The following is a 19,441-nucleotide window of genomic DNA, read 5'->3' on the forward strand; positions in this document are numbered from 1 at the left end:
AGTAATATTATGACTTATTTCTCGTATTATTATGACTTTATTCTCGTAATATTACGACTTATTTTTTTATAATATTATGACTTTATTCTTTTAAAGTTACAACTTATTTCTCGTAATATTCTGACTTATTTCTCGTAATATTCTGTCTTTATTCTCGTAATATTCTGTCTTTATTCTCGTAGTATTCTGTCTTTATTCTCGTAGTATTCTGTCTTTATTCTCGTAATATTCTGTCTTTATTCTCGTAATATTCTGTCTTTATTCTCGTAGTATTCTGTCTTTATTCTCGTAATATTCTGTCTTTATTCTCGTAATATTCTGTCTTTATTCTCGTAGTATTCTGTCTTTATTCTCGTAATATTCTGTCTTTATTCTCGTAATATTCTGTCTTTATTCTCGTAATATTATGTCTTTATTCTCGTATTATTATGTCTTTATTCTCGTAATATTCTGTCTTTATTCTCGTAGTATTCTGTCTTTATTCTCGTAATATTATGTCTTTATTCTCGTATTATTATGTCTTTATTCTCGTAATATTCTGTCTTTATTCTCGTAATATTATGTCTTTATTCTCGTAATATTCTGTCTTTATTCTCGTATTATTATGTCTTTATTCTCGTAGTATTCTGTCTTTATTCTCGTAATATTATGTCTTTATTCTCGTAATATTCTGTCTTTATTCTCGTAATATTCTGTCTTTATTCTCGTAATATTATGTCTTTATTCTCGTATTATTATGTCTTTATTCTCGTAATATTCTGTCTTTATTCTCGTAGTATTCTGTCTTTATTCTCGTAATATTATGTCTTTATTCTCGTAATATTATGTCTTTATTCTCGTATTATTCTGTCTTTATTCTCGTAATATTATGTCTTTATTCTCGTAATATTATGTCTTTATTCTCGTAATATTCTGTCTTTATTCTCGTAGTATTCTGTCTTTATTCTCGTATTATTCTGTCTTTATTCTCGTATTATTCTGTCTTTATTCTCGTATTATTCTGTCTTTATTCTCGTAATATTCTGTCTTTATTCTCGTAATATTATGTCTTTATTCTCGTATTATTATGTCTTTATTCTCGTAATATTCTGTCTTTATTCTCGTAGTATTCTGTCTTTATTCTCGTATTATTCTGTCTTTATTCTCGTAATATTCTGTCTTTATTCTCGTAATATTATGTCTTTATTCTCGTAATATTCTGTCTTTATTCTCGTAATATTATGTCTTTATTCTCGTAATATTATGTCTTTATTCTCGTAATATTCTGTCTTTATTCTCGTATTATTCTGTCTTTATTCTCGTAATATTCTGTCTTTATTCTCGTAATATTATGTCTTTATTCTCGTATTATTATGTCTTTATTCTCGTAATATTCTGTCTTTATTCTCGTAGTATTCTGTCTTTATTCTCGTATTATTATGTCTTTATTCTCGTATTATTCTGTCTTTATTCTCGTAGTATTCTGTCTTTATTCTCGTAATATTCTGTCTTTATTCTCGTAATATTATGTCTTTATTCTCGTAATATTCTGTCTTTATTCTCGTATTATTCTGTCTTTATTCTCGTAATATTCTGTCTTTATTCTCGTATTATTCTGTCTTTATTCTCGTAATATTCTGTCTTTATTCTCGTATTATTCTGTCTTTATTCTCGTAGTATTCTGTCTTTATTCTCGTAATATTCTGTCTTTATTCTCGTAATATTCTGTCTTTATTCTCGTATTATTCTGTCTTTCTTCTGGAGAGATGATGCTGCTGATCTCTGGATGCATTAAAGCATTAAAACATAGAGATGTTGAAAGAGAAGGAGCAGAAGAGAAATGTTTTTTATTTCAGTTAAATAGACATGATATCTAAACTATAGACGAGCTCTCAGCCTCTCAGGCAACCTGTCCCACATTGTCCCACATTGTCCCACACAGACAGACTCTGTCCCACATGTGGTCTCCAGTGTGTCTGACAGAGAGACTGTCCCTCCTGGTGGTCCAGCTGGAGGACGGAGTCAGAACAGAGTCTGAGATATCAGGTCCTGGTCCTGGTTTGAGGACTCTGTCTCTGTCTCTGCTGTGTGAGAGGACAACTGCATGATGTCATCCTGGAGGCGGGGTTATGTTAATGAGGAGTCAACGGGAGGGTGTGAGCATCCTCCTCCTCCTCATCCTCCTCTGAGGTGTGTCTGCTGGAGCTGCAGACAGAGAGGCAGACGGGCAGACGGACCTCCGGTAAACCGACTCGCTGTCTTTGTTCCCACCGAACTGAACATGGCGTCAAAATGTCCCAAATGCGAGAAGACGGTGTATTTCGGTGAGTGCTCGTTTTATACTGATGTTCTGGGTTCTGGGTTCCGTCCAGCGTCGAGCTGCTGCTGGTTCTGGTGGTGCTGGTGGTGGTGATGCTGGTGGTGGTGGAGGTGCTGCTGGTGGTGGTGGTGCTGGTGATGCTGGCGGTGCTGGTGATGCTGCTGGTGGTGGTCCGGGTGGTGCTGATGCTGGTGGTACTGGTGATGCTGGTGGTGCTGGTGATGCTGGTGGTGCTGGTGATGCTGCTGGTGGTGGTCCGGGTGGTGGTGGTGCTGGTGGTACTGGTGATGCTGGTGGTGCTGGTGATGCTGGCGGTGCTGGTGATGCTGCTGGTGGTGGTCCGGGTGGTGCTGATGCTGGTGGTACTGGTGATGCTGGTGGTGCTGGTGATGCTGGCGGTGCTGGTGATGCTGCTGGTGGTGGTCCGGGTGGTGCTGATGCTGGTGGTACTGGTGATGCTGGTGGTGCTGGTGATGCTGGTGGTGCTGGTGATGCTGGCGGTGCTGGTGATGCTGGTGGTGCTGGTGATGCTGGCGGTGCTGGTGATGCTGGTGGTGCTGGTGATGCTGGCGGTGCTGGTGATGCTGCTGGTGGTGGTCCGGGTGGTGGTGGTGCTGGTGATGGTGGTCCTGGTGGTGCTGATGCTGGTGCTGGTGGTGGTGCTGCTGGTGGTGGTGGTGGTCCTGGTGGTGGTGCTGGTGGTGCTGGTGATGCTGGATGATGTGATCTAGTGATGATGTGTTCAGTGATGATCTGATCTAGTGATGATGTGATCTAGTTATGATCTGATCTAGTGATGATGTGTTCAGTGATGATCTGATCTAGTGATGATGTGATCTAGTGATGATGTGATCTAGTGATGATGATCTGATCTAGTGATGATGTGATCTAGTGATGATGTGATCTAGTGATGATGTGATCTAGTGATGATCTGATCTAGTGATGATGTGATCTAGTGATGATGATCTGATCTAGTGATGATCTGATCTAGTGATGATGTGATCTAGTGATGATGTGATCTAGTGATGATGATCTGATCTAGTGATGATGTGATCTAGTGATGATGTGATCTAGTGATGATGTGTTCAGTGATGATCTGATCTAGTGATGATGTGATCTAGTGATGATGATCTGATCTAGTGATGATCTGATCTAGTGATGATGTGATCTAGTGATGATGTGATCTAGTGATGATCTGATCTAGTGATGATGTGATCTAGTGATGATGTGATCTAGTTATGATCTGATCTAGTGATGATGTGATCTAGTGATGATGTGTTCAGTGATGATCTGATCTAGTGATGATGTGATCTAGTGATGATGATCTGATCTAGTGATGATGTGATCTAGTGATGATGTGATCTAGTGATGATCTGATCTAGTGATGATGTGATCTAGTGATGATGTGATCTAGTGATGATGTGATCTAGTGATGATGTGATCTAGTGATGATCTGATCTAGTGATGATCTGATCTAGTGATGATGTGATCTAGTGATGATGTGATCTAGTGATGATCTGATCTAGTGATGATCTGATCTAGTGATGATCTGATCTAGTGATGATGTGATCTAGTGATGATGTGATCTAGTGATGATGTGATCTAGTGATGATGATCTGATCTAGTGATGATGTGATCTAGTGATGATGTGATCTAGTGATGATGTGATCTAGTGATGATGTGTTCAGTGATGATCTGATCTAGTGATGATGTGATCTAGTGATGATGTGTTCAGTGATGATCTGATCTAGTGATGATGTGATCTAGTGATGATCTGATCTAGTGATGATGTGATCTAGTGATGATGTGATCTAGTGATGATGTGATCTAGTGATGATGATGTGATCTAGTGATGATGTGATCTAGTGATGATGATGTGATCTAGTGATGATGTGATCTAGTGATGATGATGTGATCTAGTGATGATGTGATCTAGTGATGATCTGATCTAGTGATGATGTGATCTAGTGATGATGTGATCTAGTGATGATCTGATCTAGTGATGATGTGATCTAGTGATGATCTGATCTAGTGATGATGTGATCTAGTGATGATGTGATCTAGTGATGATCTGATCTAGTGATGGTGTGATCTAGTGATGATGTGATCTAGTTATGATCTGATCTAGTGATGATGTGATCTAGTGATGATGTGTTCAGTGATGATCTGATCTAGTGATGATGTGATCTAGTGATGATGTGATCTAGTGATGATCTGATCTAGTGATGATGTGATCTAGTGATGATCTGATCTAGTGATGATGTGATCTAGTGATGATGTGATCTAGTGACGATGTGATCTAGTGACGATGTGATCTAGTGACGATGTGAGCTAGTGACGATGTGATCTAGTGACGATGTGATCTAGTGACGATGTGATCTAGTGACGATGTGAGCTAGTGACGATGTGATCTAGTGACGATGTGATCTAGTGACGATGTGATCTAGTGACGATGTGAGCTAGTGACGATGTGATCTAGTGACGATGTGATCTAGTGACGATGTGAGCTAGTGACGATGTGAGCTAGTGACGATGTGATCTAGTGACGATGTGATCTAGTGACGATGTGATCTAGTGACGATGTGAGCTAGTGACGATGTGATCTAGTGACGATGTGATCTAGTGACGATGTGATCTAGTGACGATGTGATCTAGTGACGATGTGAGCTAGTGACGATGTGATCTAGTGACGATGTGATCTAGTGACGATGTGATCTAGTGACGATGTGAGCTAGTGACGATGTGATCTAGTGACGATGTGATCTAGTGACGATGTGAGCTAGTGACGATGTGAGCTAGTGACGATGTGATCTAGTGACGATGTGATCTAGTGACGATGTGATCTAGTGACGATGTGATCTAGTGACGATGTGATCTAGTGACGATGTGAGCTAGTGACGATGTGATCTAGTGACGATGTGATCTAGTGACGATGTGAGCTAGTGACGATGTGAGCTAGTGACGATGTGATCTAGTGACGATGTGATCTAGTGACGATGTGAGCTAGTGATGATCTGATCTAGTGATGATGTGATCTAGTGACGATGTGATCTAGTGACGATGTGATCTAGTGACGATGTGATCTAGTGACGATGTGAGCTAGTGACGATGTGATCTAGTGACGATGTGATCTAGTGATGATGTGATCTAGTGACGATGTGAGCTAGTGACGATGTGAGCTAGTGACGATGTGAGCTAGTGATGATGTGATCTAGTGACGATGTGATCTAGTGACGATGTGAGCTAGTGACGATGTGATCTAGTGATGATGTGATCTAGTACACCACACAGCTTTGTAAATCATTTATTGATCTCATGATGAGTCACATGGACTGATTTTCTTTTTGTTCTCTCATCTTCATGTCTCCGCCCCCCCGCCCTGTCCTGCAGCCTCAACCTAACCTGCTCTCAATAATAATAACAATAACAATAATAATAATAATAATAATAATAACATGTGAGGTGTTGTTCTGTAGCTGCAGAGGGAAGTCATCGTGGAGGAGGAGGAGATGCATTTCATACATTTTAAACTCAGACATTTAGTCTACTTGGGGATTTTGAGCTTGGAAGTTATCACTCTTTTTTTGGTGCAATTTATAATTTGTATTAATTTCCACACCAGTGTACATCCAGCATTTCATTTATACAACAAATTAATGTAAAAAATGGCAAAAGGGAAGAAATAAATTACAAGAAAACATCAAGAGAGGGTGAAACGAGTTCCAGGGAAGGAAAGAAAAGGAAAAATAACCTCAAGTTAATAAACTGAAAGCTGTTTTTTATACGGAGACGGGAGAAGAAGGAGTGAAACACGAGACCAGGAGGTTTATGTTTATTGGTTTCACACATATAACAAGACATAAAATACAAATTCACATGAAGGGAATATAAACTACTAATGGTTTAAACACACCCAAAGGACAAACCTTAAGTACAAATAGGAGAAAAATCACCATCACATTTTAGATATTAGTGTTCCAAACATTTCACATATAATAATATAGAGAGTAAAGTGTCGGAGTAAAGTTTAAATAAATAAAATAGATAAAAAGAAGCAGGAGTGATCGTCATATTTACAGTTTCTAAGAGTTATCATTTATTTCCAAATCAAATGTTTTAGTCATCAGAGTATTTCTATGACTCCATTAAAATGTCACGTCCTATCTGGTCCCCAGTGTGTCTGCTGGGATATTCTGGGAGTGTTGGTGAGTCTCTCTCTCTCTCTCCGTCCCTCCTGCTGTCCTTCAGTCAGAAGGACAATCAGCATCAACCTTTACTGAACCGTCTGAGACCGACCCGCTTCACTGTCTGTCAGAGGTTCTGGTGTGTCCCAGGCTTTAGAGGCTTTAGAGGCACACTGAAGCTCTGAACCAGATGGTTGGTCGCTCAGAGCCTGGAGGGTTAAACCCAGCCCCCGTGAAGAGCACAGGGCTGTCACAGCTTTATATTTTACAATCAAGTGTTTAGATCACCTCAAACCAGGAAAACACAGATTTATATACAAACTGACCCACAAACAGGAACCTGCTGCGGTATTCTAATCATTGAAGTGGAAGTAGACAACTTTTCAGCTTCCTAGCAGGCTAGCTGATCAACTCCTCGGTCATAACAGCATCTAATAACTTTAACCACTGAAACTCATTTTAGAAACGCCACCGCAACTAAACCTCTTCTGTAATGTGCCTTTAGATCGGTTTCCAGTAAGCCTCGCTTTCACTGTCTGATACTGGGAACATTAGCTGGCATGACAGCAAGTAACAAACATCTATGATCCATTGTCTGGTTGATCATCTAAACAAAGAACACGTCTTCTTGCGGTGGCCTTTCTAAAATGAGCAGTGATGAAAGTTACTCTATTCTGTTGTGATCAAGGAGTTGATAACCAGACAGCGTTAGCTAGCATAGCTAGCTAGTTGAAAAGTTGTCTCAGCTGCGTCCCCGGAGCTGTACTCTGGTGATGTTTAGCTACATAACGTTAGATCTGGTGGAGACTCCATCCCTCATACTGTCACCGAGAGGAAAGTGTAACGTCACAGTTATCTGGACTTTCAATCTGGACGGGTCACTTGTGGAAGTAAAAGAAATTTCCATAGTTAAACCAGCCGCTGGAGACGGACACAGGCGGAGCAGACGTAGTAACACCGCTGGAGACGGACACAGGCAGAGCAGACATAGTAACACCGCAGGGGACGGACACAGGCGGAGCAGACATAGTAACACCGCAGGGGACGGACACAGGCGGAGCAGACATAGTAACACCGCTGGAGACGGACACAGGCAGAGCAGACGTAGTAACACGGCTGGAGACGGACACAGGCAAAGCAGACGTAGTAACACGGCTGGAGATGGACACAGGCAAAGCAGACGTAGTAACACGGCTGGAGACAGACACAGGCAGAGCAGATGTAGTAACACTGCTGGAGAGGGACACAGGCGGAGAGACGGCTAGCTCGGTCGTAGTCGTTGGTTTCATGGGTGTTCAGTTGCAGTCGGTGTAGTCCGCTCTCCTCGGTGACGGCGGCACGTCTAATTTAATTGCACAAATCCACAATGCTCTGCTCTGGGTTCTGGTTCTGAGACGGTGCTGTAGAAACACAGTCCAGGCTCGTCTTCTCTTCGGTTTGTGCATCAAATTGAAGAACAACTAACAGTGTTGTAGAAGCTGAGCTGTCACTGGCGGACAGCGGAGAGCAGCTTGGTTTTGCCCTCCAGGTAGGCGTTCCTATAGGGCTGTGACGTCACGTGAAAACTATGCATTGGATCCCACCACTACCCGTTACCCTCGCCTGGCCCATCGCCATCTGGTACCCCAGGACTGAGTACCAGGTCCATTCCTCTTAGCTGGATCTTTATACCGGTTTTGAAGCGATTCATGTCCCGTAAACACGAACATGTGACTCCGTAGTTTCACAGAAACAGTTTAATATAATGTCCTCGTTTCTGTCTCTTGTTCCTCTGCAGCGGAGAAGGTGTCGTCTTTGGGGAAAGACTGGCACAAGTTCTGTCTGAAGTGTGAACGCTGCAACAAGACGCTGAATCCAGGAGGCCACGCCGAGGTAAGAGGAAGTGAGCGGAGGGAGGCGTCAGACTGGAGGGTTGATGGACTTTATGTTAAGATGATGCTTTAATGGAGCGTAATGATGGAATGGGTTTAAAGTTTACATGCTAGTCACACATTCATTTAGTGGCCCGGTGATCCGGTGACCCGGTGGCCCGGTGACCTGGTGACTCGGTGACCCGGTGACCCGGTGACCCATTGACCCGGTGATCCGGTGGCCCGGTGATCCGGTGACCCGTTGGCCCGGTGGCCCGGTGGCCCGGTGACCCGGTGGGTCACCACTGTAGAATTAACCTCAGCTTTGATCTGATGATGAAGGAACAGATCACAACAGAAGTGGAAGGAGCTGCCTGGTGAACGATATCCAATGTCAAATACTCATAGAATTTAATGTGGTCATTCGTCTACATAAACACATAATTCATATTTGTTTCATGATGGTCAGCATGAAATCAATTCACCTGTAATCAAATCATGATGGACGGGTGGTTCTAAAAACACCAGACGTTCACCAGGAGACCGGTGTTCATGTCCCATCTAAAACCAGAGGTCAACGTTGATTTATTTCTCACGTAACTTCTGAACTTCAGTTACAGAACTTCTGGAGTAATTTAGACCCAAACCACCATCTTTACCTAAACCTAACCAAGCAGTTTTATTTTGAAAAGACTGAAGCGGAAATTGGCACATGGAAGTTGCCATTTACAAAGTAAGAGCACGCATGAGGACAGTGATGTGTATGAGACACACTCTTTTATTGTTTCTAAAAACTACGTACTGATCCATGTCCATCACCCTCAGTTACACAGCAGCACCGTCCTCAGACGCGCTCTTACTTTGGAAATGGCAACTTCCTGTCACAGAATATGAAAAAAACAGCATTTTTTCGTTTCTGTCTTCTAGTGATTTTATTTTTATGTTTTAGAAATAGAAAATGAAAATCAGTTCATCCCCTTTTTGACCCCGATAAAGAAAAACGTCTTATACTTCAATATTATTTTTTGTATTTTAAAACAAAAATGAAATAACCACTAATTTTTAGTTTTTTAATATCCGTTTGTGAAAGGAAAATCGAATTACCAAAGATACACTGACAGCATACAGCCCATGGGTGTATTAATAGATAATAAAAGTGATGCATTACAGCCAATATCTCCGTTATTACAGCCGCATACAGACAATATCTCCGTTATTACAGCCGCATACAGCCAGCAGGAAGCTGGTGTAGGGGTTCTACTTTAGTAGGTTTTGGTTATTAGCAAATTAATTAATAAATAATAATAGAATTATTAATATTAATAAAGATTATCAATAATAAACGGGGCACCACCCTGGAATCAGGGACCAATGACCAAAACGTTAATATAGTTTCATTATATATGCTAAATTATCAATTTGGAACGTTGATTAATAATTAAATTAATAACTATAACCAAAATAGATAGTAAAGGTTGAAGGATATCGGAATTCTTGACATAGCAGAGGTTGGCATTATTCACTCTTGTGCAACATTAAAGAGACCAGCATGTATATTCCACAATCATTTATTTACAAGATAATAAAGGTTCAAAACACAATATTAATCTTACTAAATAACTAAACTAAACAAACCAAACACAGTGTGTAAGCGTGTGTGTGTGTGCGTGTGTGTGTGTGTGTGTGTGTGTGTGTGTGTGTGTGTGAGAGAGAGAGAGAAGGGGGGGGGAAACAAGATGGTGTCTTGTTTCAAAATGTCTGTATGGCCTACAAACAAAATGGCGAGCACTGTAAAACTACAAAGATGGCTGAATCAAAGATGGCGGAATCAAAGATGGCGGAATCGAAGATGGCCATCAGCATGTCATCACATGACCTCTTTGTTCTAGGACAGAGAGGGGGGTGATGTGGGGTTAAGATTATCTGAAGCTGTATGTTTATGTTTAACTAATTCACAGTTTCTGTATGTGATCTTAATGTGTGTTAGATATGCAGTGGGTTAGAAAAGATGGTTAGTTGCATGCAAGACCTTGTCTATGTGAAGCATAAACTAAACACATCAGATGTGGCGAGGCCAGTTACCCAGATATCAAATACAGATAAATCAACACAGTCAAACTCAATGAATAACATTAAACCAAATCAATACAAGTACTTTCTAGAAATCAAAGTTGGACAGTCTTGCTCAGCCCTGTGCGATTGCTAATGCTAAGTTGAGCCCAGTACGTTACCAATCCATGGAAGAAAAGGGTTTGTGATTCCATGTGTTGAAGTTGTGGTTCCAAGTCAAAGAGGTCGTCTTTGCCGTTAGTTTGGTGCTAACTTCTTTGCTTGATAGCTTGAAGTTAGCTGGTGAAAAGGGCAAAGCACTCGCGTCGTCTGCCGTTTGGTTCCTTGGTTGCAATGGCTGTTTCCTAACAGGCCATTGATCAGAACCAGAACTGTTTTTGCAAGTTCTGGACTTGAGAGCCGTTCACCTCAACCAGGTCAGCCTGGGTTGAGGAGATGAAGAGCAGAGAGAGCGCAGCAGCTCACCTCTCACACGTCAGGAGAGATGAGCAGATGAGAAGAAAGAGACGAAAGAGGAGGAACAAAGAACATTCCTCTGGTTTTGTTCTGTGTGAATTTCACACCTCTGGGTGAAATGTTACTGTAGCCAATGAGGACTGAGATCAGAGTCAAGGATCGTGTTACTGAGTTCATGAAGTGACTGTCTCTGCCACCAGAAATGGCAGGTCCCTACATCCCCCCTTTTGGTTTTTAAGATGTGTACCATCCTTGAAGAGCAAACAGAAGGTTGAACAGTTCACAGATCCTTGGAAACAACCTGGAGGTTGTACAGTCCAATCCCTGGGGACAACTGAAAAGTTGTTAAATCCATGATTGAAAAAGTTCATTCAATAGTTCATTCCATTTTCTAACGTCTGGGCAGTTCATTAACCAATTGGGCATTGGTTAAGACTATCTATCCTGGCTAAGCAAGAACAGTCCCTAAGTTACAAATAAAACCAGATAAACAAAAACAATAGCATTGTATAAAATACCTAACTATGTTTCTCTGTTATTTATAAGGTTAGTGAAGAACAGGAATGTTAGAGGTGTTAAGGTGAGAGGCGGAGAGTGTCACCTAAAACAATGCGGACAGGTGTATGACTGGTTCTGTACAGTCATAATGTGGTGTCCTAAGCTAGTGTGTGCACTAGTGATCTCTAAACAAGATACTACTAAGGAGTTGGTCCAAGTGTACTTGTAAAGTTGGACAGTGGTGTCTGAGTTGAGTTTTTGCTGTTGCTAACAAACTCTAGTTTTCCCTAGTATCTGCAAAAGAGGAAAGGAAAATTAAGGCACCGTTATCTAGCGTCAGTCTCACTGTTAGCTAGGTGTTAGCTAGTACCGTGGGAAGGTAGCTCTGGATCTCTGATGCTTACCTCGTGGCTCAGGGCTGTAACGCTCCAGGTAGCCAGAGGCAGAGAGGCACTCAGAGTAGCTATCACTGTATGCTAGATTATGTCCATGTTCTGAACCTTGTTCAGAGTCTGAAATGTGGTCAGAGATGCTGTGGTCATCGTCAGACCGGTCACGCCAATTCTGGGAAAGAATTTCAGCGTATGGCTTTCTAACACTTCTGTTGTGTGAATGCCTATCTCTATGCAAATGGGGAACATGGCGGTTACGCTCAGTGTCCTTATGCCGCCTCTTCTGACCCCCCTTCGACCTGTTGTGAAGGTGGGCTTTTGAGGTGGCAGATCTACTTAACACGTCAGTGTTTGAGCTGGTGGGCTCAGTTAATTTGCCCCCCCCTTTTGGAAATGACCAGAGTTTCCCAAGCTATCTGTGTCATCTTCCTTATCTCACACAGTGAGGGGTTACCCTCATGCGTCCTTAGTACCACCTGAGTGCGTACACAGGGATGCAGATTCTGCAGAAACAAGGACTTGAAGAAAGCGTTTTCTTCTAAGCCTGGCGCATTCTTACCTTGGAAGTATGCATGCCTTAAACGTTTATAGTAATCTCTAGGATTCTCACTACGTGAATGTTTAATCTGAAGGGCTGCAAACATCGCTGAGGTCTCGTCAGCTGTGGAAGAGAATTCTTCTATCAGTGCACGACGAAGCTTACTATAGTCATTTCTGACACTGGGAGGTTGTGACTGTATAAACTTGTGCACAGCTTTAGAGCTGGTTTTCCACACAAGTTTAACCTTCTCCCTTTGGGTGGCGTGTTTTAAGTCAATTAGATTGTGATCTAATTCCTTAAAATAGTCATCAATGTGTTGATCACAGTTGCCTGGATCAAAACATTCAATGTCCTTAGCTATGAATTCCAGCACTTCATGGCGGGGAGTCCTTTCTGCTGAAGGTAAGACTAAATTAGCATTACAATGCACTGGTGCATCACATGCTAATGTCCTCTCTGGCTGAGAGGCAGAGGCTGGACAGCTGTCATCACCCTTGTGACAGAGTGGGAAGCAGGCTGAACTTTTGGAGGGAGGAGCACAGAGGAAGGTGTCATTTCTCAGTGGCTGAGAAGAACATGAGGCAGGATATCTTCTTGAAGATAAACTACATGTGTCTTCACTGTCAGTTTCAGAACAATAAGTGGTCAGGTAGCTGTTCACTCTTTCTCTCAGCGGAGGTTGAGGATCTGACTTCATTCCCAAAGATTTTAAGTCGGTTGGAAATCTTTCACTTCTGAGTGGAGAGGGAGTTAACCTCTCATCACGTGAGGAGAGTGAATCTGAGTAGCCAGAATCACAGTGACTGACAGACTGTGATGGGGAAAGACATTCTAGTCTAAGCCCTAACAATTTCTCTTTGTATTGAAAAAGAGCTAACTCTGCTGAATGCAGGTCTTCTAAGTAACGCATGGCTTTCTTATCAGCTGTCTGAACTTCATGGAGGAGAGCAGCACTTTGCGTTCTTAGGCTATCTACCTCTTTTTCCAGGGCTGCTTTGCTCTGAATGGCAAGACTGGTTTGCCTGTGAAAAATCAGAAGTAAGCATTTTAACAATGAATCTTTGGATGCGGTCTGCGCATCAAACCTGTCTGTGAGGAGCGATTCTATATCTTTCCTGCACTCACTGAAACTCAACCTGCTGATGAGTTCAGGGCAGCCAAGGTTTAGGCTCTGTGCTAGGGAAGAAATAAAAAGCTCAACACAGGGGTTATCCATTGTTAAACCTGGAATGGAGGGTGAAACTAAACAGGATGTCTAGTAGAAAACAAAACAATGTTGTTGGCTATGGTGTTGCGTTGGCAGACACCTTGTGGTGTAGTTTGGGAGGTACACTAGCAAAACAACAATACACTGGCCTACACTATGGGGGGTAGCTCCCTGTGGAGGAGGGGACCAACTAGTGACTCTAGTGGGCATCAACAAAAGGCCAGTAAAGTAAACAAAGTTTACAAAATAAGTTTGCTTACACACAACATGCACTAACTGAAATGCAAGGCAGTTACAGTTGTGATGATGTCTCTTAAAGGTGACTCAAGCTGGACACGTGGAAGTAACAGCTAGGTTGCAAACTTATATCACAGGGCTGTTTAGCACACTGTGGCTCTTATCTTAACTCAGGCTGTGGAAAGCTTGGCAGTTACACAGCAGGGTACAAGCTCTCTATGTTACACAGGGCCGGTGGCACGCTGTGTCATTAAAGGAACACTTAGATTAACAGCAAAATATGACAACTAGACTAGATTGCATTGAATACGTGGTATTCAAATGCTGAACCAAAATTCTCTCAAGTTCTACAGCGTAGGTTAACTTGAATTAGCAGCAAAAGCAAATTATTAACATTAACACTATAAAGGCTTAAAGTGTTAATACTCAAAATCTCTCAAATAAACAATTCTAACCACAATGTACTTGTTTAAAAGTACAGCTGGACTTCTACTCCTGTGGAAGACTAGTGGTGTAGAATGTAAACACTTTTGGTTTGTTTAGAAGTGGAATATGAAATTTTTGTTTTTGACCAAAAATGATGCTGAAAATTAATATTGCACAATTATGAACATTTGCCAACAAGAATAATATGCCTCACACGGGGCACCATTATGTAGGGGTTCTACTTTAGTAGGTTTTGGTTATTAGCAAATTAATTAATAAATAATAATAGAATTATTAATATTAATAAAGATTATCAATAATAAACGGGGCACCACCCTGGAATCAGGGACCAATGACCAAAACGTTAATATAGTCTCATTATATATGCTAAATTATCAATTTGGAACATTGATTAATAATTAAATTAATAACTATAACCAAAATAGATAGTAAAGGTTGAAGGATATCGGAATTCTTGACATAGCAGAGGTTGGCATTATTCACTCTTGTGCAACATTAAAGAGACCAGCATGTATATTCCACAATCATTTATTTACAAGATAATAAAGGTTCAAAACACAATATTAATCTAACTAAATAACTAAACTAAACAAACCAAACACAGTGTGTAAGCGTGTGTGTGTGTGCGTGTGTGTGTGTGTGTGTGTGTGTGTGTGTGTGTGTGTGTGAGAGAGAGAGAGAGGGGGGGGGAAACAAGATGGCGTCTTGTTTCAAAATGTCTGTATGGCCTACAAACAAAATGGCGAGCACTGTAAAACTACAAAGATGGCTGAATCAAAGATGGCGGAATCAAAGATGGCGGAATCGAAGATGGCCATCAGAATGTCATCACATGACCTCTTTGTTCTAGGACAGAGAGGGGGGTGATGTGGGGTTAAGATTATCTGAAGCTGTATGTTTATGTTTAACTAATTCACAATTTCTGTATGTGATCTTAATGTGTGTTAGATATGCAGTGGGTTAGAAAAGATGGTTAGTTGCATGCAAGACCTTGTCTATGTGAAGCATAAACTAAACACATCAGATGTGGCGAGGCCAGTTACCCAAAAATCAAATACAGATAAATCAACACAGTCAAACTCAATGAATAACATTAAACCAAATCAATACAAGTACTTTCTAGAAATCAAAGTTGGACAGTCTTGCTCAGCCCTGTGAGATTGCTAATGCTAAGTTAAGCCCAGTACGTTACCAATCCATGGAAGAAAAGGGTTTGTGATTCCATGTGTTGAAGTTGTGGTTCCCAATCAAAGATGTCGTCTTTGCTGTTAGTTTGGTGCTAACTTCTTTGCTTGATAGCTTGAAGTTAGCTGGTGAAAAGGGCAGAGCACTCGCATCGTCTGCCGTTTGGTTCCTTGGTTGCAATGGCTGTTTCCTAACAGGCCATTGATCAGAACCAGAACTGTTTTGCAAGTTCTGGACTTGAGAGCCGTTCACCTCAACCAGGTCAGCCTGGGTTGAGGAGATGAAGAGCAGAGAGAGCGCAGCAGCTCACCTCTCACACGTCAGGAGAGATGAGCAGATGAGAAGAAAGAGACGAAAGAGGAGGAACAAAGAACATTCCTCCGGTTTTGTTCTGTGTGAATTTCACACCTCTGGGTGAAATGTTACTGTAGCCAATGAGGACTGAGATCAGAGTCAAGGATCGTGTTACTGAGTTCATGAAGTGACTGTCTCTGCCACCAGAAATGGCAGGTCCCTACACTGGCAGAACCAGATACGTCACATTGCCGACTGAACACGACTGAACAACATGTCTGAAACGCCTCCTGTGTGGATGAAGCCATTACAGTACATTAACTGTCTGGATGACTGGAGATGAAGCCAGTAAAATGTCACATATTGAACGTCTGAAAGGGTTCACAGCGTAGGACGTTTTCCTCTATTAGAGTTGAACAGCTCGTCGTCATCAGAACGAGCACGGTGAGTCAGAGAACTGGCTTTCACAGGGAATAATGAGATGACTTGAGGATAAACAGACCACAGAACGGACCCATACTTATTCATATTTAGCTCTTTGTCTGCGTTATGAATCGCTGTGAACAGAGAAAGTAACAGAGAACACACAGGTCTGTGAACACATCCTGGTTCGTTCAGTATTCAGCATTATGTGGTTCAGAACAGACTAGATATGTGGATCAGAACAGACTAGACATGTGGATCAGAACAGACTAGACATGTGGATCAGAACAGACTAGACATATGGATCAGAACAGACTAGATATGTGGATCAGAACAGACTAGACGTGGATCAGAACAGTGAGAAAGTGCACGTGGACTTGTCTGCTTACTTTCCCTCCCTCTTGTGTTTTGCAGCACGACGGGACGCCGTACTGCCACAAGCCGTGCTACGCCGCCCTCTTCGGACCAAAAGGTGTCTCTCTTCTTGATTCCACTTTTAAAACCTTTGTAAGAACTCTGTGTGTCATTTCTCTGTCTCGTTTGTAAAATTCAACGTTTGCGTGTGTTTTTGAGGCGTGAACATCGGTGGAGCCGGTTCCTACGTGTACGACGCTCCCGCCAACGAAGCCCCTGCTGCCGTTTCCATGGAAACAGATGCCAAACCAGAGAAGCAGAAAAAAGCCCCCCCCGTACGGGGACCGGTGAAGGGTGAGAAATGATGTGCAGCAGAAATAGAAAATCTGTGAAATGTTGGGAGGAGGAAGTCAACGAGGATCCTCTGTGGAGGGATGAGGAGCCTCAGCTTAAATCAGGAGGACGAAAGGAGAAACTCACAGAGGAAGTAACGGAGCAGGGAGATAAATATAGACGGGTTAATAATTTAATATCAATTCAATGTGACTTTTTCAGCTGCGAGCTTCTCGTCTTTCTCTGGAGGACCCAACATCTGCCCCAGATGCAACAAGACGGTTTACTTCGGTAAGCAGATCGGTGTCTTCGTGTCTCACAGTTTGTTCGTATGAGAGGGAATGTGACGTCAGAGAGTCCAGAAGCAAAGAGGTGAAACTCTGGTGCTTTTAAGACAACAGCTGCCGCCATCTTGGACTGAAACCACCAGTGAGTGTGTCCATGGATGTATAAAGAGACGTCTGTAGATCAGAGGACAGAAATCAACGTCCCACTTAAATATCCTCATTTAAATCATGATGTCCTACAAGTGGTAAAATTAACTAACAGCTGATCCAGAGTTATTTTCCTCGCCATAATGAACGCTCATCAGACCCATGGGACCGCACCGCCCTGCACGCTCGTATGACAGCTTCCTGCACGCTCATATGACAGCTTCCTGCTGGCTGTATGACAGCTTCCTGCACGCTGTATGACAGCTTCCTGCTGGCTGTATGACAGCTTCCTGCTGGCTGTATGCGGCTGTAATAACGGATATTATTGGCTGTAATTCATCACTTGTGATTGTGAGTGACTCCCGTCCGCTCCCTGTACGAGTGTTGGAATGTGTGTCTAAGTGACTACGGCGGCTGGTTTCCATGGTGACTGTCTCCATGTTGTGTGTGTGCAGCTGAGAAGGTGTCGTCTCTCGGGAAGAACTGGCATCGGCCCTGTCTGCGCTGCGAGAGATGCAGTAAGACCCTGGCTGCCGGCAGCCACGCCGAGGTGACCACAACCACGACCACGACCACGACCACGACCACGCTCATCACGCTGGACGTTTACACTCATATTTCATATTTCTGATGGTTTTAGTGTTTTTCATTTTAAAAAGTGATTCTTTTGTTTCTGCTGCAGCATGATGGACAGCCTTACTGCCACAAACCGTGCTACGCCGTCCTGTTTGGGCCCAAAGGTACGAAGTCAGGAACCCTCTCAGTGTGGTGCAGGGGGCTGGGCGGCAGCTGGGTGGCAGCTGGGTGGCAGCTGGGCGGCAGCTGGGCGGCAGCTGGGCGGCAGCTGGGCGGCAGCTGGGCGGCAGATGGGCGGCAGCTGGGTGGCAGCTGGGCGGTAGCTGGGCGGTAGCTGGGCGGCAGCTGGGCGGTAGCTGGGTGGCAGCTGGTTGGCAGCTGGGTGGCAGATGGGTGGCAGCTGGGTGGCAGATGGGTGGCAGCTGGGTGGCAGCTGGGCGGCAGCTGGTTAGATTAAATACTTGACTAATCTCCCTCTAAGGTTCATTTAGAACAGATAAATCACGGTTAACTCTGGACAATCATGTGATTAATTGTGATTAACTGAATGGATTAGCCCTGATGAGGAAACGCTGCTGTGCTCTGACCTCTCTCAGGTGTGAACACTGGAGGTGTCGGCAGCTACATCTACGATGAACCTGAAGCTGAAGCTGAAGCTCAGCCCTGATCCCTGACGCTGCCTCCAGGACCCTCCAGGACCCTCCAGGACCCTCCAGGACCCTCCAGGATCCGGCAGGACCCTCCAGGATCCTCCAGGACCCTCGAGGATCCTCCAGGACCTCCATGTCTCTTTGATTAGCCTTCTACAGTCACGGTGACAGATGTTCTGCGATCACAGGGATGGATATTTAGATGTTTCTGTTGTATTTGTATATTGTTTTTATATCTATTTTTTGTACTGATACGAGCCTTCAACATGTCCTCCTGTGTGGGTTTCAGATTTTCCTTAAAGGTCCCATATTGTAGAAAGTGAGATTCAGGTCTTTTATATTATAAAGCAGGTTTAAGTGTTTTATATAAATACTGTTAAACTATTTGAAACAAGCCGTCAGGATTTCTGTCCATTTGTGATGTCACAAATATACAATATTTAGACCATTACACGATTTTAAACGTTAACATTCTAAATGTGCCCCAGTTTATTTCCTGTTGCAGTGAATGTAAATAACATCAGCTGGACAACATGGACCCAAGCGGTTGCCTAGCAACGCAAATCCATTGCAATTCCGTTGAAATGCAGTAAAACGGAGCGTTTCAGACAGACGGTGAATCCAGGTATATTCAGACAGACAGGATGAGGAAAATAAAGTTCTTTGAACATTACAGCGTGTAAACATGTTCTAGTAGAAACACTAAATGCAACATGAACCTGAAGATGAGCTGATATGGGACCTTTAAGTTTCTTGGTTCTCTGTAATTAGTGGATTAAAGCTCCCGTGTCACTCATGACTGATGAAACGTACCGGCCCAACTTATTGTCAGTGTTTGTTGAACAGGTTCGTCCTGGTTCTAAAAGAGGGATGAGACGGAGACGCGTGCAAAGAGACGTCTTACTGAGTGTTATGAGGGGGGGGGGTCATCACATTTTACAGTAAAGCTGTGAGAAACCAAACCTGCGTTCAGTGTCTGGATATTTGATCATTTATTACAAATAAGCAACA

At 42.7% G+C, this 19,441-nt stretch overlaps 1 protein-coding gene across 1 annotated transcript; it reads left to right on the forward strand.

Moving 5' to 3' along the window:
* The first annotated feature begins 1,919 nt into the window (after positions 1-1,919).
* LOC119476812 (cysteine-rich protein 2-like) lies at positions 1,920-18,636 on the forward strand. Its single transcript, XM_037750365.1, has 8 exons — positions 1,920-2,303; positions 8,261-8,355; positions 16,498-16,555; positions 16,657-16,791; positions 16,993-17,061; positions 17,660-17,754; positions 17,887-17,944; positions 18,377-18,636. The coding sequence occupies exons 1-8, from the start codon at positions 2,084-2,086 to the stop codon at positions 18,445-18,447; spliced, it is 801 nt and encodes a 266-aa protein (XP_037606293.1). The 5' UTR covers positions 1,920-2,083; the 3' UTR covers positions 18,448-18,636.
* The last annotated feature ends 805 nt before the right edge of the window (positions 18,637-19,441 follow it).

This window comes from Sebastes umbrosus, chromosome 18 (assembly GCF_015220745.1).
Source record: "Sebastes umbrosus isolate fSebUmb1 chromosome 18, fSebUmb1.pri, whole genome shotgun sequence".
In the NCBI taxonomy this organism is placed as follows: domain Eukaryota; kingdom Metazoa; phylum Chordata; class Actinopteri; order Perciformes; family Sebastidae; genus Sebastes; species Sebastes umbrosus.

What these genes read in the sequence shown, in the direction of transcription:
- LOC119476812 (XM_037750365.1), top strand. Translation starts at nt 2,084, where the DNA reads ATGATGTCATCCTGGAGGCGGGGTTATGTTAATGAGGAGTCAACGGGA. An exon ending in CGTACGGGGACCGGTGAAGG is followed by an intron (nt 16,792 to 16,992) that starts GTGAGAAATGAT and finishes TGACTTTTTCAG; the next exon opens with CTGCGAGCTTCTCGTCTTTC. An exon ending in CTGCCGGCAGCCACGCCGAG is followed by an intron (nt 17,755 to 17,886) that starts GTGACCACAACC and finishes TTTCTGCTGCAG; the next exon opens with CATGATGGACAGCCTTACTG.